Raw genomic sequence first — 24,133 nt, 5'->3', positions numbered from 1 at the left:
AATTTTAACTTTTTTTTTTTTTTGACTTGAGAAATTTTGGATCTCTGTAAGTCAGAATCTTCTTAATTCTGGGATATTTGAAATGTAATTTCCTGTTCTCATAATAACAAATAGAGACTAGGTTTGCTCTTAGCATCTAACTACTTCTGATATTGCTTGGGAATGCATGCCAAAAACTCTGCTGCTTCTCTTTCCATGCCACTAAGGTTGATTTTTCTTTCAATGACTTGTTAGAATGGTTTCTTACTGCTTTAGCCTAAAACTTGACAGGTAGTCCAGATCTTATCACCAGCATTCTTGCTGCTTCTACTAATGTTCAGTTAGTACGTCCTGCAGTTCCGTTTTGGGATGGTGAATATTGAAATGTCTTCTTAAGATTTCTATATTTCTTCATAAAATTCTCAATTTTGTCTGTGTTGAATTTACTTTCATTGCTGGTATGGAGTCATTTCAGTTTCTTGACTAATTGACATTCTGAGCATCAAAACATAGTTAATGAAAATATCTGGAACTTTGTATCCAGCAGCTGAATGTATTTTTCCTTAAGCACAAAGACAATCTATGATGACAAATATATAGCAGCTGCCACCAGTATGGACCTAGATTTATCCATGGAGCCAGGGACATTGCTTTAAATGGTTTTCTTGAATGTCTGTGATCTTGTATTGAGTCGTGGCCATGGTGTATCTTGTACTAACCTATTGGGACACTGTCCTCGGTAAGATCTTTTGTCTACCTTTTGATGCAATCTTCACATGTCTAGAACTCTTGTCTTAAGGGTGAATAGATTTTTCTCACATTTTTTCACTTTTGCTCATAGTTCAGAGATGTGAGACATTCATATCACAACTTGGAATAAACTGCTTGTGCAACACTTACATGATCACTCGTAGGTCCAACCTAGACATTCATACAACAAATACCACAACTTTTGATTACTGCATCAAAAGCCTAGTTCTTTTGACTTCACAACTGTCTTCGTCAGAAGGGTAATTTGGAAACAGCGTGTCAGCTAATTCAGATACATAGTACATCTTCAGCTATCAAATTTCATAGTTGTCTGCATGTGCCTTAAATTGAATACTTTCTACTTGCACAGAATTTTCCAGTGTGGGGTATGGATATGCAGACAAGTGAAAAAGTACAGGACTACTTCTAAGGCCAAGTCCCTAAGCAAACCACATTAGCATCATCAAGTAACTCCAAGGAGCAGCAGTTGCTACCCTTAAGAGAAACAGGGAGTAACATGCATGGCGAGGCAGATACTACCGAAAGAGATTTGCTGGGCAGACTGGATGGATCATTTGGTCCTTTTCTGCTGTCATTGCTATGTTATACATTTTCTGGACATGCCATTGTTAAATCACTCATGTGCTGTACTGTGTTACTGACTCATGTTATGCAGTTAAATAACGAGGCAAGAAAAATCTACTGAAAATGGCTCTTAGTTGTCAATCATCTCTTGCTTGATTTGTTTTTACAAAGAATGCATATTTACAGTTCAGTACTAACTCAATATAGTCCAGCACACTGACATGAAATGTGCTTTAAACAGAATCCCCAAGCAAATTGCTGCCATTGTAAGCATTTTTATTGGTCCTTATGTTCTTTGAAAAGCCCTATACTATAGTACTATCCAACTACATTTAATTTAAAAAGTTATTCTCTCTGTGAGTTGGGTGCCTCCAACTCTACAATGGGGGCTTGAAGACAATGAATGCAACTGAAGAAGAAATCAATCCATTTGTCAGGGACCAGTCCCCCATGGTTAGAGAAAATAACTAGTAAAATGTATATAGTCTCCTTTTACAGTACCGTATATTTATGAGAAATATGTCTCACCCTCTTTGAGCCAATGGGGCTCAGAAAATAAATCCATCACTGTTCATGGGAAACCAAGGGCCAGGAAGGGTGGAGCAGTTCCATCCTGGTCTGCGTCATGCAAGGAGGCCTTCCTAGGCCAGAGCCTTTGAATTTTAATTAACAGAGCTAGGCGTGTGGTACAGGGATGCACCTTTCATCTTGCTAGATCATATTTGGTTTTTTTTGTAGTTCACCTCTTCTTTCAATTTTGAAATGCCCCAAATCTCCCCATTTATAGAGCCAACACCCTGGTGCGAGAAGACTGATATTGTCAGAGTTCACTGTTCCTATTGTCAGGCTTTCTCTGATGGGAAGAATGGATGTATTTAAACATTTTGAAACTGAACATATATGGATTGTGTTCTATTCATGGGCAGCTTTAAACCATCATAAATATCATGATTTTTTATTTATTTATTTTTTTGAAGCAACAAAAAAAAAAGTATACTTAAGTATAAACAAACAGTAACAGACACTGGCAGATTTCTTCACTTACTTGGTAGAGGTAGGAGGTATGAGAATAGAAACGTGCTTCTACTCGCTTGAGAACTGCACATTGCAAGCCACTATCCTTCTAAAATGGGTGTGGGCAAAACTTTGGGCCTGTGGTCCCCATTAGGTGCCCAGGCTGGAGCAGAGTTAGTTAGGGTCCAGGGGATCCCCACCCAGTGATGCAAGCAGCATGTCTGCAGAGACCCAAGGGCAAAATCTTTTCTGGGCCACTGACATTGTTTCCAGCCCTGACCTACTCTCTCCAGCACGGGCCAGGACCCAACTAATTTCAAAGGCCAGATGAAGACCTCTCAAGGACTGGTGGTGGCCCATGCACCCTAGTTTGCCCACCTCTGTCATAAATGCATCATATTTGTAGAAATAACTGCTAATATAAAATAGCTTCTTAAAATGCACTGTGCATTTAATGGCATTACTGGTCCACAGCCCTTACTTGACCTTATCATCTAGTAAGTTTTAGAAATTGTTTCCTCTGCAGCCAGGGAACTTACCCAGCTGGACCAGGTCCCCTTTTCAGCTGAGGGCTGGAAGGAAGGTCTCCTCTGAGACTGAACCCTTCCATGCCATTCAAAAGCTGGCAGCAGCCATTGCTCTCCCTCTCCCCTTGGCACACAGATGCCCGTGTGAGACACCTGAGCCCTGCTTTCCTGTACCACATCATAGCATACAGGCAGATGGAAAACTGTTTCAGTTACAAAATGGACCATCTACGACGATTGTGGAATGTGTTGAAAATGGATGTCAAATGCTTTATGTTGCATGAGTATTGTCCTCTCTGTGACGACATACGCTGATGGCATTCTAATGTCCATTCCAAATCAGAGGTAGGAGTAACGGTGTAGTCACAGAGTGACCGCTCCTGGGTTGGATCCCGATGATGAGGCATGTAACAGAGTTAACATCCTTATGATGCTAGTACATGCTCACAGACTTTTGGATTGCACAAACAAATATCATAAATACACAGGGTTTGCTAGTTTAGTAAGGAAAAATAAAAAGTAGGACCCAATCCCAAAAGCCCCCAAGTACATACTTGTTAGTAATATGATGCCCACAGAACCTCTCTTTAGAATGGCGGGAGCATTACATTAAAGCTGTTTCACATCCAGCCAGACATGCCCCTTTCTGCAGTGTACCCTGAAAACCAACACTGAGATGACCTGAAGGTTTCTAGACAGATTGGGCTCATTAGGAGTCAAGCTGTTTCATCATCAACTTCCGGCTGTATTCGTAGGCCACGAAGAGAGCACCATTGGCAGGGAATGCTCGGATCATTGTGGGGGTTAATCCGGAATAGAGGGCTGCCAGGCCTGCAATGGAGGTCAAGTGTTAAAAGTACAGAAGGATGAGCATTTCTCCAATTCTGTTACAATTATAAATAGTAAAACTGTCCTAGCGGATTTCCACAATGCAGAGCCCACCACTGTGTTTTAGAAGGGAGCTAACACTACTGTTCACGAGCTGCAGCTGATTCAGAATGGGGGCAAACATTTTTTGCGATGATGCAAGTAGATGCAGACCTTTGTTTTGATTGTTGCCCCCTCAACAATTATGGGCACAGAATTGTGCCTGCTTTCTCTGTGGGTAATATCTTTTAGGTAAAACTATGATCAATTTTCTCAGTGGAAAAGGGTAAACAGTGGAGTGCCTCAGGGATCTGTACTGGGGCCCATGCTTTTCAATATATATATAATTTGTTAAATTCTCTTAAAGTGAGCGGTGCCTTTACCTTCTCAAATGTGAACTAAACGTCTCAATTCTGTGAACCCGGAACAGACACAGTAGATCGTTCTCTCATAGTCCCTGAAGCAGGCAACGTTTTGCCGAAACATGGCCAAGGTCGGGCAGGCGGATCCGAACCCATAACAAGTAACAAGGGCGGTAGCCTAAGATAAGTACATCGCAAAAGGGCAAAATTGCTGGCTGGGTCGGATCGGTAGCCAGAGGGACATGTTTTACAAAAATAATTAAAAAGAAAAATTAAAAAAGAAAAAATGGATACATAAAGTGAACAATAAAGAGCAATATATGGGGCTATAAAAAGGGACAATTACAAAGTGGTTGTCCTTAGACATAGCCACCGCACAAGAACCACCAAGCAAGGGTTTCCCTTGTATAGTGGGTGTTGGAGAATATTTTCACAAAGGGAAAGAGGTTGGTTAGTGAATAATTAATTGCAGCAGTAGCATGGGTTCTTCTTAGTGTTTGGGTACTTGGCAGGTTCTTGTGGCCTAGTTTGACCTCTGTTGGAAACAGGATGCTGGGCTTGATGGACCCTTGGTCTGACCCAGCATGGCAACTTCTTATGTTCTTATGTACATTGCTCCATTTTTCACCCTAGGAACACCTCTTTACAATGCCAACAAAATTATCTGCACTGTAGAAAATGGGTGATTTTTGCCCCCTTTAGGCTGGGCAATAAAGTCCCAATATCCATGAGTGACATGCAATTTTACCCCTGGAAAGAACTTTCGTTATTTACCCTCATTATGTTTAATTTGATTGTTCAAATGCTTTTTCTGCTTGTCGTTAAAGCCTCTCTCCATTAAGGAGTTTTTGGTTTTTTTTTGCTGAGCTCGGGGAGTATAGAAAGTGGGTCTCTTGTTTTGAGAGGGACTTCTGCGGGTAAAATAGTGCTTACCCGCAGAAACGGGTAAGGTCCTGCAAGAGACTTGCAGGACCAATCCGTGCACACTTTTACGCACACAGGGATAAGGTGGTGTATTCTGGGTGGGGTTGGGTCTTGATGCACAAATGTTTTTTTATTTTAAATTTTGTGCACTAAATAGCAGGTATAATTGTGTGTGTGCAAGGTTTTTGCCAGGATCATTTTCAAAGAGGACTTTTTTTTTTCCTAAGTCTGTTTTGATAATTGGTGTAACTTATATGCATATTTGCTGATGAACTTATCCATGATGCTGAAAAAAAAAATACCCCTAGGTGTAAAAGTTAGTTTATTTTCATGATACGTCTTCATACCACAGGAGCTGAAATATAAAAAGAATGAGAATGCTCCTTTTAGCTCCAGCTAGCTGTTAGCCCAGTGTAGGTCTTTCTACGCTCCTCACTAGCAGAAGTGTGGAAATAGTGCTGACAGTCCACCTGGTGCTCCTGCACAGAAAAGGCATGAACAGTCCGAGTCCCGCTAGCACTATACAACTTCCAACTCCACAAACTGAGCTGTATGTCAGAGGAGACTCAATGTTTATAAGGACAGTGACTTCCCAGCCTTCAAGAAGATCCCAGGACACAAATCTACCCCCAGGTATGAGTAGGAGGGCTTAAAGTGCAATGTTGCAGGTCTCGGACAGTCAAGCAGTTTTAAGAGAAGGGACATCAAGTATGTTCTGACTGGCAGAGGGGGAGATTACGGACAGGAGTGTGAATCATATTGCTTGTATTTTAGTGTTAAAAAAATAAATAAATAAGCATTATAGGCAGATCGTGTCCATCTATTTATAATGTAGTATCAGTGCATAGAAGAGCAAAAAATGGGACTTTGAGAGAGGACTTTTTTTTTTTTTTTTTTTTTACATTATTCAACTAAAGAAAGCCATCAACAAGTGTGTGTAGAACTGGTGAGAGGACACATGGCCCACTTGTTACTTTAGCAAAGGAACAGTTAAAGGTGACTTCAGCTGAACAAACACTTATCGGCTGCTTGCTTTGTTTAAAATGCTCACCTTCATATTTCACCAGGCATGTGAGAGTTCTCATAAAGCCGGCCTGTTTTCCTGCTGCAGAAAGGACCTGGATTCTGGATTTGACACAGTCCACTGGATACACGGCCAGCCACAGAGCGATACCACCAAAGCCACCGCTTACCATCAGAGCGATAGGGCCTGAAAGAACAAATGTTACAAAAGACGAAAGGGGACACAGCCAGACTTTACCAGTCCTGCTTTGCTAGGTTTTGGAAACATCGACTGCCTCCAGTATGAAGTGACTTCCGTTCCACAAAGACTTTCACCTTTTTATATTACAGAACAGGCACATTTCCCCCACATTTATTCAAGCACATGGGATTCTTCCCATCTGAAGATTCATGTGGTTGAGAAATTTCGTGTTTATCATCTTCTGGGGATAATTCTTCTGTTGATCCAATATTTCACTTGATTTCCATTGTAAATGGAGTATAGATCGTATCAGACCGGAAGGACTGTGATCTTGAAGTGTGGCTCTTAAAAGTGCTGCTGGTTTTTAAAAAAATTTTTTTTTGTCTGCAACAAAGGATGTATGTTCTTCCTGTAAACCACTTATTTTATTTATTTAAAAACTTTTCTATACCGTCATTAAGTTAGCTAACCATCACAATGGTTTACAACAAGGCACGATAATGAAAATGAGTGGTATAGATTACAAATTAATCATGTGCCATCAATGCAAAAATGTTTTAAATAAATAAAATGTGGCACGGCCTACAATGAGAGGCCAGATTTCTCCAGGACTAGTACAGGCTACTGGAGCTCTGCTCTATTTTCAAGCGTTCAGATCCACCTGTGATCTTGAGCAAGTCAGCATCCCCTCCAAGTACTGAACTCATTTACTTTACAGAGCAGCAGAATACAGAATTATCTGAAGAAATCTAGAGTACGAAGTTAATCAATCAGGTTGCACTCACCTAGCTCCTCTTTTGACTTCCCGCCTGAAGCAAACAATGTTCGACTCAGTTCATATCCACCAAAAAACAAGAAATATCCTGGCATCTCTCGGAATAAAGTGCTTGACAGTCCCTGGTAAAATCCCAATGGGCCTTCGTTGCGAATGATACCTTTCACTGACCAAACTGTACTAACAGAAGGGAAGGAAATGATGAGTGCTATGCCCTCCGAGGTATCATTCAACTCTCTGCTTAAACACAGAGGTGCAAACCGGCAGCCGGTCAACAAAAATCGATATTCTGAAACAAAATCAGGAGAGTTAAGTGAGTAAGAGCGACTGTGTGTGTGTGTTTGGTACTTGAGTGTCATATGAGCACTTAGTGGGAAGTGCCACCGGTAAGCAATGCGAATTCCTTTCCATAAAGTGAGGTTACAAATGCGACTGCCAGCGTGTGGTGGGATTGCTCATGGTTGCATAAACTGTGACTCATGCATCCCCATAGCTCACAAGCACTAAGCATTCTTCCCATGGTTCCAAACTGTGAGAAGCCCCTTAGAGCGCCTGACATCATTGGGCCTTGTGTACACAACATCTTGACAAACGCGTCATTAAAATCCTACACTTACTTGTGCCGTTCTTGCACTTTTCCAGATGAATGTAACTCATGCATGGCCTGCAGGCGACATTTCACCAGCTCCGTGGGGCAAAGCACGAGAGATGAGAATACAGATGCAACCGAGCCCGCAGCTGCATTCTGAAGATCGCTGTAAGAAAACCCAGAGAGGGCAAGTCTTCAAACACAGAACCACTCAACAGGGAACAAACCAGATCGCTGAGCAGGGAAAATGCCACAATCTCACACGCTGGATTTCTCATTCTTGTGATTAATTGGGGGAGGTTTGGGTAGTTCTCACAAAGTTACATAACACCACAATCAGCAGGAACCCGTCATAATATGAATGCACTTCTCTGAGATAATCCCCTATCAAGAACAAAACAAAGGCTAGTGTGTATTAAGAAAATATTTACACCTGAAAATAGCTTTCTTAAGAGAAATAATCAGACACATAAAAGGAACAGTGTCAAGAGATGCAAGCAACTTAATCACCGAAAGCAGCCCCAAAGGTTCATAAAACAAAGTGAAAAAGGAAAATTGGTTCTTACCTGCTAATTTTCGTTCCTGTAGTACCATGGATCAGTCCAGACTGCTGGGTTATGCCTCCCCTCCACCAGATGGAGTCAGACAAAACTGAAAAGGCACCCCCATACATACCGGTGTGCCACCTGCATCCCCTTCAGTATCTCTCTAAGTAGGCAGTGATCTAGCCAGAGGAATGACCCTTCTCTGGCGCAAGATAGAAAAGGGGAGAAAGTGACCGGCCCACCGGTAAATAGTCTCCTCAGTCACCGGGCTAGCAGCCAAAATCTCCGGGTATAAAGGCTTAAGGGCAATGCCCTGCCTTGCCTGCCTTAGAGAGAAATGCTTAAGTGTCTTTCTTGTTTCCCTCCTTTTTTTTTTTTTTTAAATTGATCTAGTCAAAGGTAATAGACAAAATATCAATAACCAAACCTGGTCATGCCAAACACTTGTAACTTGAAATTTTGACAGGGATCAGGACAGCAGGTCATGCCTCTGCATCTGCTGGAGTCAGAGAGATACTGAAGGGGACGCAGGTGGCACCCCGGTATGTAAGGGGGGGTCTTTTCAGCTTTTCTCTGACTCCATCTGCTGGAAGGGGAGGCATAACCCAGCAGTCTGGACTGATCCTTGTACTTACAGGGAACCAGTTTTTGTCTGCCACGTTGAATGGTAACATACGATGGCGCGTGAAGTCCACTACCTAATGCGAAGGTAGCAGACTCATGGGTCACCCAGATGGGATTTTGGAGAGTGCTCTCGTGATACGAGTGGGGAACCAATGACGTTAAGAAGGTGCAAGAGGAAGATTCTGGATGCCAAACATAGGCTTTTAGGTAGGAAATCAAAATCCAGAAACTCCAGGGCTGTCTTCTCAGAAATACTCCCTGTTTTGCACACAGGAGGACACCAGAACCTCAATGCATGGATGAGGCAATGGTGCAGGGAAGAAGGTTTTAGATTTGTTAGGAACAGGGGAACATTTTTGAGAAGGGGGAACCTATTCAAGACAGAATGGGCTTCACCTTAACCAGGGTGGAACCAGACTGCTGGTACTAACATTTAAAAAAGAGACAAAGTGGCTTTTAAATTAGATCATGGGGGAAAGCTGACAGTCGCTCGGGAGCTCATTTTTCAGAGTGAGGTATCTTTAAATATACTGGCATAATAAGGTGGTTAGAGAGGTTGCAGTAAAGGAGGCGCTCACTAGGCCATCTTTGAGCCACAGGGAAGACAAGGAGAGCAGGTATAAGGCTGCCGAAGAGTGTAGGCAAGGCAAGGAGAAATAGCTGGAAGACCTGTCTAGACATTAAAATTCCAGATCTGCAAGCCCTGATGATGGACGCAAATCTCGATCTTGTTGCTATCACAGAGACTTATTTCAATGAGTCCCACGAATGCGATGCAGCCACGCCGGCTGTAATCTGTTTAACAAGGATAGGGATGCCAGGAAAGAGGGAGGAGCAGCTCTTTACGTAAAAATAATATCAAAGCAACTGAAATGCAGGAGGTGCGGGAAAAGGTGGCAACGCAGGCTGTCTTGGAAAGGTGGAATTTAAAAAAAGAACAGACAAGTGTATCGCAAAGTCTCTGCCGCAGAAGGGTATCCCCAGAACGTTTCAGGGCAATTCCTAGATCTTTCCAGCAAAGTCTGGTTTGCCCTGTAACTTTATGGAAAAAAGAATAAATGATCTGTCTCTCCAAAAGACTCACCTTTGTTTTCTTATTATATTGCGGCAGCATTCAGCAGTCGACCAGATTTTCAGCTGGTCCATGCTAATCTTTTATTTTTGAAATAGTGATCACTAGTGTAGCTTTGAAGGTACCACATGCAAAACGCTTAAGCCTGCTCACCTTAGCATTATATTCCTGTGTAGTCCAAGAATGCTCCTCACCACTTGCTGACAGAATCCATAGCTCATGAAGAGAACTGAGTTTTCGGCTATGTTAGCCAGCAGCGCCGGGATGGTCCCCTTGTAGAAGGCTCTAAACCCCACTTGTCTGTAGGTCGTCACAGCGCAGTCCTTAAGTCCTCGGTACAAGTCAGGGAATGTCTGCATCTTCACCTTCGCCGTGTCGAAGGGCTGCCCGACCAACACGCACGCCGTCCCACCTGAAGCAATACAGTGGAAGACTTACATCCTGAGCACAATGGAAAGAGGACAGCAGTCGAGCAAATTCAGCCTGCCTCACATGCTTCGTTCACTACTTGGCAACTGCTTGTGGTGATCTAGATGAAGGAGAAAATCTGTGCAGATCTACGATTTACAAGAGGATGGAAATGAAGCACGGAGGTACCCTGCAGTGACTTTTCTGCATGGAGGCAACTTGCACGGCGCAGCAATTACAACCCCAAACACCTTGCTGGGCAGACGGGCTGGACCGTTTTTGTCTGTACCTGCCGTCATTTACTGTTACACAGATTACGGCTCACTAGGCCTCACTCTGCCCTGCGTACCACAATTCTGCCAGAAAAGTGCTCCTAAATGAGTTGGCTGAGGTGCAAAGAAATATAAGGGTCGTAAAATAAAATCACTATACTTTGATTTTTGTAATTAATAATTTTTATTTTCCTGAGTTTGAGCTACAACAACAACATAATATCAAACACATATTTGGTCCACAACAATTTATCCAGCCAACAAAGATCTCAAACACTATACATCAATATAATATACTATAGTATAAATTTCAGGTTTAAATTCAACATGGACATCAGTTCCAATACACATATAGCCCCCCAATCCTCAACCTCCTTGGTGTCCAATATATTAGGGAAGCATTTGAATACAAGTACAAATTACAAATCATTAAAGTACTAAACTTATATATGCTGTCAATCCAATATAGCTCTCTAGGACTGTGATTTCCAACTCTCATATGGTTTCCAACACTCTTTGAAAACTGCTTTTCGCTTTCCCTTAAACACAGTCAATTTACTCTTATAGTAACCCTTTTTCGAACATGTAATCACTCCTCTCCTTGTAGGAGCTGAATATTTCCTTCCAGTAAACACCAATTCACATCTGGCTGCAACCGCAAGAGAAGCCATTTCTGATTTACCCCATTCTTGTACTGGAATATTCAATAGAAGGAAAAGTGGATCCCTCAGCACCTCCCTCCCTACAATTTCTTTCATCGGTTTTATAATCTTATCCCAGAACAACACAATTTTTGGGCAATCCCCACTATACATGCAAAAAGGTGCCCCTCAACCCACACTGTCGCCAGCATTTATCACCCACCACTGGATACAAAGTGTGCTGCATTCAGGAGTAAGATACCAGCGATACAATACTTTATAACTATTTTCAACAATTCTTGCTGAAATGGAACTTCGTTTTATAGAGGAAAACACACTTCCCAAATCTTATCATCCATCATTTGCCCCAAATCGCACTCCTATGCTGACATATGTGAGGGAAAAAAAGCACACACCCCATTTAATAGGCTATATATTTTAGAAATCCCCCTTGTCAATCGCATGGCATGTTCACAATAACCTTCAAAGAGTGATTTTCCTTTTCTCATATCTTCCAATTTCTCTCTTTAGCTAAGAAAATGGTCCACTTGAAAATAAAAATAATCCATATCTGGTAACCCATAAAGTTTTTGCATTTTATCAACCTCATAACTTCTTTCCATCCCAGATATATTCCAATCTATAGAATCCCTTTTCCTTCCACTGTTTAGCAGTAAATATGGTAATACCTGGTAGAAACTCCTTATTATAATAAAAAGATGTCTTATAATAATATCTGACAAAATAGCAAAAAGAACGCTAAATGGGTCTTGTAAATCAAAATAGATAAGCAAAAGGCATCACTTCTTAAGTATTTAACGTGGCTCAATCAGTTTCAAAAAATCCAAAGGATATACTATTTTATATGAGAGCACGTAACAAAGTTTTTAAAGATGCCGCATCAGCAAGCCTGTCACTGTGTTCAACCCTTCAGAGTTGGACCGTCCGGTCTTCTAATCATCTGCGGCTCTTAGCGGCTGTATAGCCTGTAAATAATTGGTGGCTGTGTAGCCTGTAAATCATATCAGAAAAGTGACAGAATAAAGATCTTGTGTGCTCCATCCAAAACGGCAATGAAGCCAGTGAACCGGGTGTCACGGCTCGAAAGCTTGTGGCAATGTTGAACAATTTATCCGTCTGTCCCAACTGTACAGTCAAGATAGCTGTAAGGTTTGCAAATTTATACTTTTATATCGATATGTCACGGCTCAAAAGCCTGTAGCAATGTTGAACAGTTAGTCCGTCTGCCCCGACTGTACAGTATCTTTCAACCCAACAACGGCCAGTGTTTCGCTGCTGGATTGCAGCTTCGTCAGGGGTAAATTACCTAAGGACAAACATTGAAATGCCAAAATCAGACATGAAATAAAGAAATCATTACTTAGCTTAATGGTGTAGATGAGCCAACAGTCTTGTTGCAAGAAGAACAACGTTGGATCCATTTATTGAATACAGAACAACCCGTTGGTCTTAATTCTGCTTTGGAATTACAAGTTTTCCTGGAATAGGCATAGAGGAAACATCTACTGCGGTTTTGTTGACATGGTTGCCATGCCAACGATGCGTTATGACGTCATCACGTTTGATTTTTCCGCGGGCTATTTAATTTTCACAACCTGGTTGGGGCTGTCTCTGTCCCGCTTTTGAGATGAATCATCATGAGACCCGGCGTCCGTAAGAAAGAGGTTGGCTCATCTACACCATTAAGCTAAGTGATGATTTCTTTATTTCATGTCTGATTTTGGCATTTCAATGTTTGTTCCTTAGGTAATTTACCCCTGACGAAGCTGCAATCCAGCAGCGAAACACCGGCCGTTGTTGGGTTGAAAGATACACTGTACAGTCAGGGCAGACGGACTAACTGTTCAACATTGCAAGAGGCTTCTGAGCCGTGACATATCGATATAAAAGTATAAATTTGCAAGCCTTACAGCTATCTTGACTGTACAGTTGGGACAGACATATAAATTGTTCAACATTGCCACAGGCTTTCGAGCCGTGACACCCAGTTTTGGACGGAGCACACAAGATCTTTATTCTGTCACTCTTCTGATATGATTTACAGGCTACACAGCCGCCAATTATTTACAGGCTATACAGCCGCTAAGAGCCGCAGATGATTAGAAGACCGGACGGTCCAACTCTGAAGGGTTGAACACGTTGACAGGCTTGCTGATGCGGCATCTTTAAAAACTTTGTTACGTGCTCACATATAAAATAGTATATCCTTTGGATTTTTTGAAACTGATTGAGCCACGTTAAATACTTAAGAAGTGATGCCTTTTGCTTATCTATTATAATAATATCTTCCATCTCCTGTCAAAATAGCCTTCTATTTATCCTAAATCTCTAAAGTTAAGCCTATAACAGCAGACAAAACTGAAGGTAAAATTCTTGCCTGCTTAGGTATCCAAACTAGCACCTCAGGTGAGATATTATTCAGCAACACCTGTTCCATGTGTATCCACCTTTCATGTCCACTTCCTCCCCTTTGCCAATCTATAATTACTTTAACATGGGCTACCACATAATACCACTGTAAGCAAGGTATACCCAATCCCCCCATCTTTGTCAGATAACCTCTCTCACTACCCTAGGAGGTTGTCACTTCCAAATGAATCTAAATAATTTGCGTTTCCTCAAAGCAAAACACTCATCTGTAATAGCCACAGGAAGAGTTTGAAACAAATAGCAAAACCCGGGCAGGATATTCATCTTTATGGCTGCTATTCTGCTTCATTATGCAATGTGAGGGTTATGTGATCCAGAATATTACAATGTTAATTAGTGCTGAAAATTAATGTATAGACACATGGATGTGGTGAGATATCACTTGGGTTATCAGTAAGAAAAACCAGTAATGTTTTAAGAGATATGAGGTATGGAGGGTATGAGTGGTATGAATGTAGGGTAATGCATGAATGTGGTGTGATTTTTTTAATATAAGAAGATATTGTGGTCGCATAGCAGTGTGATGATAGAAATGATGTTAAAAAAAACTTTTGGTACAATGAAGTGTGGGCATGATATTTTGCCGAGTTCCTCTGTGATGATTTAGTAGTGCTATTCTGCTTAGCCACATGAGATCTCCCCTATCTCATCTCAGAAGATCCTCATCCACCCTCTTCCATAAATCTCCATAATTCAACTTAAACAGATTTTCCAAATTTGGATTTATTTTTACTCTTAAATACTTTGCCCCAGTTTAGCTATCCTAAATGGGAAGCTATTCTTAATGTTTAACATTTAAGCTTCTGATACCGAAATGTTCTGACTTATCTGCATTCATCTTATTTCCTAAGACCCTGCTAAAACTCTACAATTCGCCTAATAAAAGAGGATTGGATTCCTCCAGATATGCTGCAGTGAACAGATCATCATCTGTAAACAGATAATTTATAACCACTACCACCCATCTTAGCGCCCTGAATATCAAGTAGGTTCCTAATCCTTTCAGCTAAAGGTTCAAGATATAAAGTAAAAAGGAGGGGGTGATAGAGAACAATCCTGACACGTTCCTCTACCTATTGGAAAAGCTTGAGAATAACTCCTGTTAACTTTTATACACGCACTAGGCTTTTGTATATAATTTTATGACCCACTTTGAGAAATTCTCCACAATCCCAATAGATAATCCCAATGAAACCATATCAAAAAGACTTTTAGGCATCCACAGTCAACAGCACCAAAGGAATATGCCTATGCTAGGCCTACCAAATTAGATTTATTACTCTTCTAATATTATCAGAAGCTAATCGCGCTGGGACAAACCCAGTTTGATCTGGGTGGATTAATGTCAGGCAACAGATCCTAGCACCCCAGCTAAGACTTTTGCCAAGATCTTCAGATCTAGACTGATAAGTGAAATGGGCCAATATGATCCACATAACGTTTCATCCCTTCCTGGTTTTGCTAACAAACAGGCCGATTCAGTAAAGTCCAGATTCCCAGGAGCCCCGCTGTATGTACAATCTTAGCCACCTCCTCGACCATTTTTTTTTTTTAATTTGTAAAGTTTTTATTGACAATCACTCAAAACAGTAACAAATAATTATGCTCAACATCATAATAAAACATAATAAAAATAGAGGCCACAGCCAAAGAACAGAGCCTTGACCTTCATAGATTGTCAGTATACATTGATAACAGATATATATCTCTGACTGAGATATATCTCCCCTACCCCCCCCCCACCTCCCGCACATGTGAAAACAATGAATAATCAGGAGTCAGACTGTAATAAGTCTAAACAAATCGGTCTAACATACAGTAACAGAGGAAAATGCATATCAGGAAGTTGAAGGCACCCCATAGATATGGAACACGTAAACCCTATAAAGAGTAGGAGACTGCATGCACCTTTAAAACAAGTATCTAAACATCCTTAGAGGCTGTCCACCGTTCATATGGTTGCCAAATTTTTCGAAACTTAGACATCGTCTTGTGTTTATGTGCTGTGATTTCCCCCAGTGTGTGCGTCAGAGCCAGCAACTTCTGTACTTCAAGAATAGACGGAACTTCGGAACCTTTCCAGCATTTGGCCAATGCCCCCCTAGAAACGGTAACAGTGTATTTAATAAAAAGATTCTGAAAAACTGTAAGATCGGTGTCCTCTTTATTGAGCAGTGCCTGGGCAGGGGTAAGAACCACCTCCCTAGCAAGAACTGTAGTAATCCAATCGGACACTGTGTCCCAAAATAACTGGATTTTAGGACATTCCCACCACATGTGTATAAATGTACCTAGACCTTGGCACTGTTTCCAGCACCTGTCGGACTGAGATAAGTGGCGCCGACACAATCTGTCTGGAGTCCAATACCAGCGAAACAATAATTTATAGCCATTTTCTATGTGTGTGGAGGAGATAAGTCCCTTACCCACCGACTGAGATAATTTGTGCCAGGAGTCCACCGTCCAGGATACTCCCAGATCCCTTTCCCAGGCAATTATATGTGATTCTTTTGACGAGGAGATGCCTATCAAAAGAGCATAAATACGCGAAATGTGCTTTCTGGTCTTCCCCGCTTGTTGGCACATAGCTTCAGGGGGTAAACCCAGACTTAAGTCGGTCAATTGTAATGAGTGAGTAACAAAGTGGACCACTTGTGTGTAAAAATATAGGTCCGTAGGGTCTAAAGAATAACGCTCTCGTAGACTATGAAAAGGTACAAAACCCCCTGGAACCCATATATGAGTAATCGCATAAATACCCAAGGACCGCCAATGGTGAAGCCGCCGACACTGTGCAGCCTTGCAAAAGGAGTGGTGGTGGAATAAATGTGTACTAGAAAAAGTTTGCCTGGGGCCCACCAAAGTAGTCCTCCATTTATGCCATACTGCCAGAGTAGCACGAACAGTCTCAGGCAAACTAACCAAAGGATGCCATGTGCGCTTATTCTGCCAGAGTAAGGCCGATAAAGGTAAGTCACCTAACATAGCTTGTTCCAATTGTACCCAGGGCTTCGAGCTATGAGGATTATTCCAGTCCACTGCGGCTTTTAAATGAGCCGCCCCATGGTACCCGTGCAATGACGGCATCCCTAGTCCTCCTTGGGATTTGGAGAGGTATAAAATGGTTTTCTTAATCCTAGGTTGTTTTGCCTGCCACAAATACTTTAAGAGTCTACTTTGCCATTTGTCTAACAATTTATTGGGTACCACAATAGGTAAAGTTTGAAACAGGTATAAAAGCCTTGGTAGAATGTTCATCTTTATTACCGCTAGTCTTCCCAGCCAGGATATGTGGTACCTATCCCACTCCTCCAATTCCTTATAGATTTTAGCAAGTAATGGGGGATAGTTAAGTTGGAAAATATCAGACTCCCCCCCCAAGATATATCCCCAGGTATTTCAATTTGCCTTTGGCCCATTTAAAAGGATGGGATTTCTTAATTTGCGCAGTCACCGCCTCAGGAACATTAACATTTAGTAATTCCGACTTGTCCCAGTTTATTTTAAATCCCGACACCTCGCTAAAGGCCGAGAGTTCTGTTGACAAGGCGCAGAGGGACTCCCCAGGTTGGGTAATAGTAAATAAAATATCGTCCGCAAAAAGGGACATTTTGGAGGAGAACGTTCCCAAGCCCAGCCCCTGGATTCGATGATGGGCTCGGATATGATGTGTAAAAGGTTCCAAAAATAAGGCAAAAAGCAACGGAGATAAAGGGCAACCTTGTCGGGTACCCCTACCAACTATAAACGGATCCGAATAACCCCCGTTAATTTTGAGACATGCTTGTGGAGCTGTATAAAGTTTTTGGATCCACCGAATGAATTTATCCCCAAAATGATAAGCCCTCATTGTTTGAAAAAGGAAGGGCCAATGAACAAAGTCGAATGCTTTTTCAGCATCGACCGCCAATAGCAATAATGGTATCTCAGTCGTTCGGGCCAGGCCAATTAAATCAATTATTTTCCTTACATTATCAGAGGCCATTCGACCTGGTATGAACCCCGATTGATCAACATGAATGAGTTGGGGAAGAAAATTATTAAGTCTGTTAGCCAGAATTTTAGCAAGGAGCTTCATATCTAAGTTAATCAGAGAGATCGGGCGATAGGAACCGCAAATAGTAGGGTCTCGCCCTGGTTTCGCCAGAATAGTCACCCCTGCCAGATTAGCCGAGGTCGACAGGGAGAGGTTACCCTGCAAAGCGTTAAACAGGCGGACTAAAATAGATATTACCAACCCCGCGAATTTTTTATAGAAAACCGCCGTAAAGCCATCTAGGCCAGGGGACTTTCCCACCTTCAGACTCTGGATCGCCCACTGTACTTCGGCTGGGGAAATATCGCGGTCCAAAAACTCCTGATTGGCTAGTGATATGGAGGGTAGGGATACAGAAGAGAGATACCTCTCAATGCCTTGAGAAGAAATAGCGGTATCCGTGGCATATAACTCTGAATAAAACCGGATAAACCTCTGTCGAATATCCGAGTTTGATGTAAGCATCCCCCCGCTCTCATCCTTGATTTTAATAATATTATTTTGCACCTGTTGGGCTTTAAGCTTTTTAGACAAGAGTCTCCCCGCTTTATTGCCCCCCTCATAGTAAGATTGTTTCGTAAGAAGTAAAGTATGGGCAATCCGAGCCGACTCTAGATGCTCCAAGTGAGCCCTCAAACTATCCATGGTCTCCAAGAGGTGGGTTCCCCCATTATGCTGGTGTTGAAGGCTCAATTCATGTAACCGCTGTAAAGTATCAGTTTTGTCTTTGATACGCTGTTTTTTAAGGTAGGACCCCCTAGCAATGAACTTCCCCCATAGCACCGCTTTTAGACAGTCCCATAATATCATAGGCGAGATCCCCTCCTGATCATTAATCGTCACATGCTCCTCAATATCCGATTGTATTTGTTGCACGAAAGCATCATCTGCTAATAGACTCTCATTTAACCGCCAGTATTGATGGCCCCTCTCATAATTATTTAAAGCAAATTGAAAAGATATCGGACCATGGTCCGACCAGGAGATAGGACCGATTTGGGGAGTTTGTACCTGATTTACGCAACTTTTAGAAACAAAAAAATTATCAATCCTAGAATATGATTGGTGTGCCCTGGAATAAAAAGTATAAGCTCTGCCCCTGGGATTCCAGCAGCGCCATACATCTACCAGCAGCCATTGAGTGATAAAAGACCTAAGAGCCCCACATTCCCTATTAGCAAGTGTGGCCGCCCCCCCCGGAGTTAGCCAAGTGAGGATTTATGGTGAGATTAAAATCGCCACCTATCAAAAGATGGCCCTTGGCATGTTGATCTAATAAACGGGAGATCCTCTGAAGATACTGGCCCTGACCAGAGTTGGGAGCATAGACATTAACCAAAGTAAATGTGATCCCTCCTATTACTAAAATCAGAAGGAGATATCGGCCCTCCGGATCCCTATAACAAGCGACTTCCTCATACAGCAAGTCTTTGTGAATTAAAATTCCCACCCCTAAATATTTGTGACTGAGAGGCCTCGCAGTCCAGTATTGTACGGGGTATAAAGGGTGTCTGAGTAGAATTTCATGTCGCCGTTTAAGGTGGGTCTCTTGGAGGAACGCAATGGTGGCATTAGAAGATTGCAATTCCGAATAGAGACTATGTCTTTTATATGGGGAATTAAGACCCTTAACATTAAGGGATAAAAAAGTTAGACAGACCATCCCCGAATCATATAAAGCTTATATCCAGCGTCCCACAGGCTACCAACCACCCACAAAAGGCATAACGGTCCCGACTCGCCCCAACCGGCCTCAGTATACATTCTAGGATAGACCCGCAAAGTAAAAACCCCATCAATCATTACATAATGCATGGGACTGTTCCCTCCCCCCGCCCACCCAACCCCTTCCCCCCTCGCTTTACCATATCCCCCTCAAGATGGAGTACAAGTACTATCCAACTTGACCTCAGTAGAGAGAAGTTAGTCATCCCTAGGTGACTAAAAAACTTATCCAAACCACATAATAATAACTAGTAGTGAACAAATAACAATACATCCCTTAAGAGATTATGCATAAGAACAGAAAAAGGATAACCATCCATGAGTACATAAAGGGGCTCTGCCCGAGCCTTCCCTTGGTGGAGCCTAGCATAATAGAAAAAGAAAAAGAAAAAGAGGCTCCTGCGTAACAGTCAATGCTGCCACCAGATGTCCCATGCAAAAATTAATCCATGCGATCTCCTACAGTTCACGGGCCAACACCCGAAACCTCAGAATGGGGTATATTCCGGCGTAGTCTTTTGTCACCCCGGTCTACTCTCTGCCATTGCGGAAAGGTCTCCCTGCGGCTGTGGGGTTTAGGCGGCATTATAAGGTGATCAAATCCAGCATATCCTGCCTGATGAATCAAGCGCGCCGCTTCCAGTAGAGTCTTGACACGATGGGGATCCCCCTTTAATGTGAAACTTATGCCAAAAGGGAAGAGCCAGCGGTACCGTATGTTTTCTGCACGGAGAAAATCTGTCACCGGTTTCAGTTCTTGTCGCCGCCGTATAGTAATAGGTGAAAGATCAGGAAAGACCATAATGGCTTCCCCCTGCCATTGCCACGTTGCCTGTTTTCGGGCGATGTTCATAAGTCGGTCTTTCGTGGTATAATCGTGAAAACACGCCAAAATATCTTTGGGTTTGTTGGCTACCCGAGGTCCCATTACTCGGTGAGCCCTGTCAATCTTAATGTCCCCTGCTAACGTTTCAGAAGTCGAAGCGGCTGAGGACGCTGTCAGCATGGCACAGATTTGCTTTACCACCTCTTCACAGTTTCCGTTTGCAGGAGACTCCGGGATTCCCCTAAACCGAATATTATGCCGCCTCGAGCGATTTTCCAAGTCCTCAAGTTTTTCATTTAATCGCTCCAGCTCTGTTTGCGTATGGGTTTGTTGTTCCCGCATAGTTTTAAAATGATCGCAGTTAGCATCTACTCGTGTTTCCAGCTCGAAAAGCCGACGCCCCTGGTCGGCCATCTCGCTGCGGAGGTCTTCTATGGACTGTTTAATATCATTTGTTTTAGTAGCGAGCTCGGATTTCAACTCCGCAAACCACGTTTTCATTTCGTCTTTGGTCGGGAATGCGCCCGGTACCTGGCTTGCCTGTTCGTCCGCACTGTCCTGCTCGGAGGCCGCGTCTTCCAGCGCCGCCATTTCCTCCTCACACGCGGTCCTCCCGTCTCCTTCCGCTTTTTTATAAGAAAACTTTTTAAAGTCAATTTGTTTGCGTCTCGTGGACATCAGGACGCTCAGAGGCTCGGAGCCTGCACTGGTAATACGAATTTTGTTGAAGCGATGGTTATATTATTTAGGGATTAAGTCTGTGGTCGGAGGAGCTCTCTAGTCAAGCGACCATCCCTGAGGGTGACGTCACTTCCTCCTCCTCCTCGACCATTTTAACCAGGGGAAACCATGCCATTGATAGTTAATTGTAATCCAAATGGGCACAACCATTTGTACGTGCAGTTTTCTTTACGCAGCACTTGAAGAATATCTCTGAAATCCCTTCTTTGTTTTGATGGTTAATGGGGAAAGATCCTGAAAAATTTCCACTTTGTGACCTCTCCGCAAAATTTCTCTCGTCTTCCTTGCTTGGTTGAGCACCTTTTCTTTAACAGAATATTTGTGGAAACAAACCACAATGTCTCTTGCCATATTACCTCTCAGTTTAGCCCATGCTCGATGAGCTCTTTCTAAATCAATTGTGTGATTTCCTTTCACGTCTTCATCATGGCTTAAAATGGCCATACATATACTTGTTGCCACCATCGTACAGTCAAGGTAGGCCATTCCTTCGGGGATTCCTCTTATGTGCAGGTTCCCCCTCCGGGATCTATTTTCTAGATCTTCAATACATTCTTCTCATGACAACATTTTCACTTTGCAAAATTTGCACTACTTTCCAAGTCCCCCCCCCCGATTCATGCTCTTCCAAACTGGTTTCAACATCATCAACTCGGGCTCCCAAATCAGCGCCCTCCTTGCGCACGTCACCAACCAGACTCAATGGTTGTTTTTGAAGCGATCCCATATCTGGTCTTATTTAGCTCTGGAAATCTGCTCCAATAATAATAATAATTATATAATAATAATAAGAGCCTACCCTGACTCTTTAACGTTCCTTAGACTTTTTCTTTCTAGCAGTCTTGCTTCCAAGTTTACTACCCTTGTTGAATGTAACTTTGTTCTTCCTGTTTTTACCTACGGCTCTTGTTACAGTTCCCTCTTTCGATGTAAACCGATCTGATATGGTCCTCAACCATGAAGGTCGGTATAGAAAAGTGTTAAATAAATAAATAAATAATAAGAGATTCTATTTCCAGTCCCTTCACTAAGCCTGGTCTAACTGCGACATCCGCCCGGCCTACCTCACTGGCGCCATCTTCCACTGGCTCCTCTCCCGTCACGTCCTCCTCTCGCAGCACAGCCCCCTGCTGCATATGAAAAAATGCTTCAGGTGGAAGGCTTTCTTCCACGCTGACATGGCACAGCAATCTGCAGCCCAACACCGTTTCTGCCGTGGATTCAAATAAACGGATCGCAGTGGTGTGTGAGGATTTTGTATTTTAGGAGCGGGAGCACAGCCATCAGGCGTCCATCAGCCCGTGTGACTTCACTTCCCCCCCCAAGCAAGTTACATTTTTAAACATAAACATTTCTTTATCTTCTCCTGCTGCTCCCTGTTTTAAAGAAAAAGGGGGCAGGGAGTAAATGAAAAGAGATGGGTTTTAAAATGCAAAAAAAGCCACAGAACTTTCAGCGTACAGGTGTTATACTTTATTCCTTCTTTTTGAAGAAAGGGGCATTTTTTATTGCCCCTGAAATCTAGGTATTCGCTGTTAAATAAATTAAGTTCTGTAGCATGACCTGCTGCTAACTCTTTGTGGGAATTCTGTTACATGAGCATGTTATTTTCTGGTTATATAAAGGCAAACCTCATTGCCTGCAGCAATATTTTTTTTGTACTTTCCAGCAGGTAGATGACATTGCATCATTTAGCTCCACCGCTTGCAAACGGTACTGAAAACTCATGCAATCATGAATGCTACTCTTTCTGCGGAAACACCCTCCATTCTCACACCTCGATTTAACCCTCCAAACTACCATGTGGACAGACACAGAATGTCCAGTAATTATGGAGGTTTGCAGTGCTTAGCAGGCTCATTGCTAGCACCTCGCTAAATTCTCCACACTGCAACAGAGTTTTGATAGAGTGGAAGTACTTGGGGGAAAAAACCCAAACAAACAAACTTGTATCCATGTTCAGTACTACGTCCCTTCAGAAGTACACAATGTTTGATGTGCCAAAAAAAAAAAAAGCACGCCTCGCCACATCAGCATTCAGAAAGTGCTACTGCTTGTGCTGATGACCTGACAGCACACAGAGAAAGTGCTGAAAGGGACTCAATACTCTGCATTTCACAGCACTGACCACCAGACTCACAATCCTGGCATTATGGGTGGAATGCCCTTTCCAGTTTCATTCATTACAGCTGATCTTGCATAACAACTGTGGCCGTACCTTAGAACAATATCTGATACATATATAGGCACAATTTTAAAATTAATTTAATGAAAATGTAGTTTTATTCTATGTTCTAAAAGAGATAACATCTTTGTCCTGCCTTATGGGGACTTGGGACATATGTTAGCATGATTAGGTCGTACGAGTGGGCTCTATTGCTTAAATGTAGCTTGTTTCAGGCTTCTTTATTTTGACCATGGCTGTCGGAGTGCCCTTATGATGTCATTCACTGCCGTGAAAGAAACTAATTTTGTGACATTGGTCACAGCTGATTGGCCAAAGATGGACTGTTGCTCCATTCCACTTCAATCTGAGAGAAGGGTTTCAAAACAACACAAAGACATTTGCAATGTTTAGTAAATGCTTCAAAGTTTATAACTTGCTTGTCGAAAAAGATATTTATATGCTAGTTTTCTTTCATTCATTTGCCCCCCCCTGCTTTTGTCCCTGTTTATTTGTATTACTCTCCACCCCCAATCCCAGTGTATGTGCCTGGGCAACTCTTGCAAATCCATATGCGCTACCGAGGCTCCTGCTCCCCGACTGTTTTTTGAAGTGCGTGGGCGTCAGAAGGCGCCAGCGCTCGTCCCTTCCCTTCCCTTTTCCTGAGAGCTTCCTTCTACTCCGGCCGTCCATGCAGGCCTAAGGCCGAACTGAGCCCCCCCCGTAAGTGGCCGCTGATTCAGAAAAGCGCTCGGTGCTATGCCAGGGGGGAGCGATGACACTGTGCTGGCTTTGCACTCTACTGCCATTACGTGTGAGATGATGATGAGAATCAGCACTGTAAGCTCTTCCCCCCTCCCCAGAACATCCCCTCCCCCACCAAAAAAAACATTTAGGAACCTGGGTCAGCAATCTTCTGCTCTTATAAACCCTGAGCTAAATAATTCTGTTGACAATCGGCAGTGGCAAAATATTATCCTGAACGGCGTCCGTTTTCATTACTGACAGACGGCCGGTTATGAAAACAGACGCAGAGTTTACCGGCGTTGAAC

General features: G+C 42.6%; 1 protein-coding gene across 5 annotated transcripts in view; it reads right to left on the bottom strand.

The window, feature by feature from the left end:
• LOC115092158 (mitochondrial ornithine transporter 1-like) overlaps positions 1-24,133 on the bottom strand; it is a 42,195-nt gene continuing 18,062 nt past the window's right edge. For all 5 annotated transcript variants that reach the window (XM_029602773.1, XM_029602770.1, XM_029602772.1 and 2 more), the window contains exons 3-7: positions 9,971-10,229; positions 7,605-7,742; positions 6,998-7,167; positions 6,060-6,218; positions 1-3,686 (exon numbers count right to left, since the gene is read on the bottom strand). In XM_029602773.1, coding sequence (XP_029458633.1) covers positions 3,565-3,686; positions 6,060-6,218; positions 6,998-7,167; positions 7,605-7,742; positions 9,971-10,229 — 848 coding nt within the window. In that variant the 3' untranslated portion in view covers positions 1-3,564. The remainder of the gene's footprint in view (positions 3,687-6,059; positions 6,219-6,997; positions 7,168-7,604; positions 7,743-9,970; positions 10,230-24,133) is intronic.

The sequence above is a fragment of the Rhinatrema bivittatum genome, chromosome 5, assembly GCF_901001135.1.
Source record: "Rhinatrema bivittatum chromosome 5, aRhiBiv1.1, whole genome shotgun sequence".
NCBI classification, from domain to species: Eukaryota; Metazoa; Chordata; class Amphibia; order Gymnophiona; family Rhinatrematidae; genus Rhinatrema; species Rhinatrema bivittatum.
The sequence above is the reverse complement of the archived record's forward strand: the minus strand, read 5'-3'. Positions and strand labels throughout refer to the sequence as shown.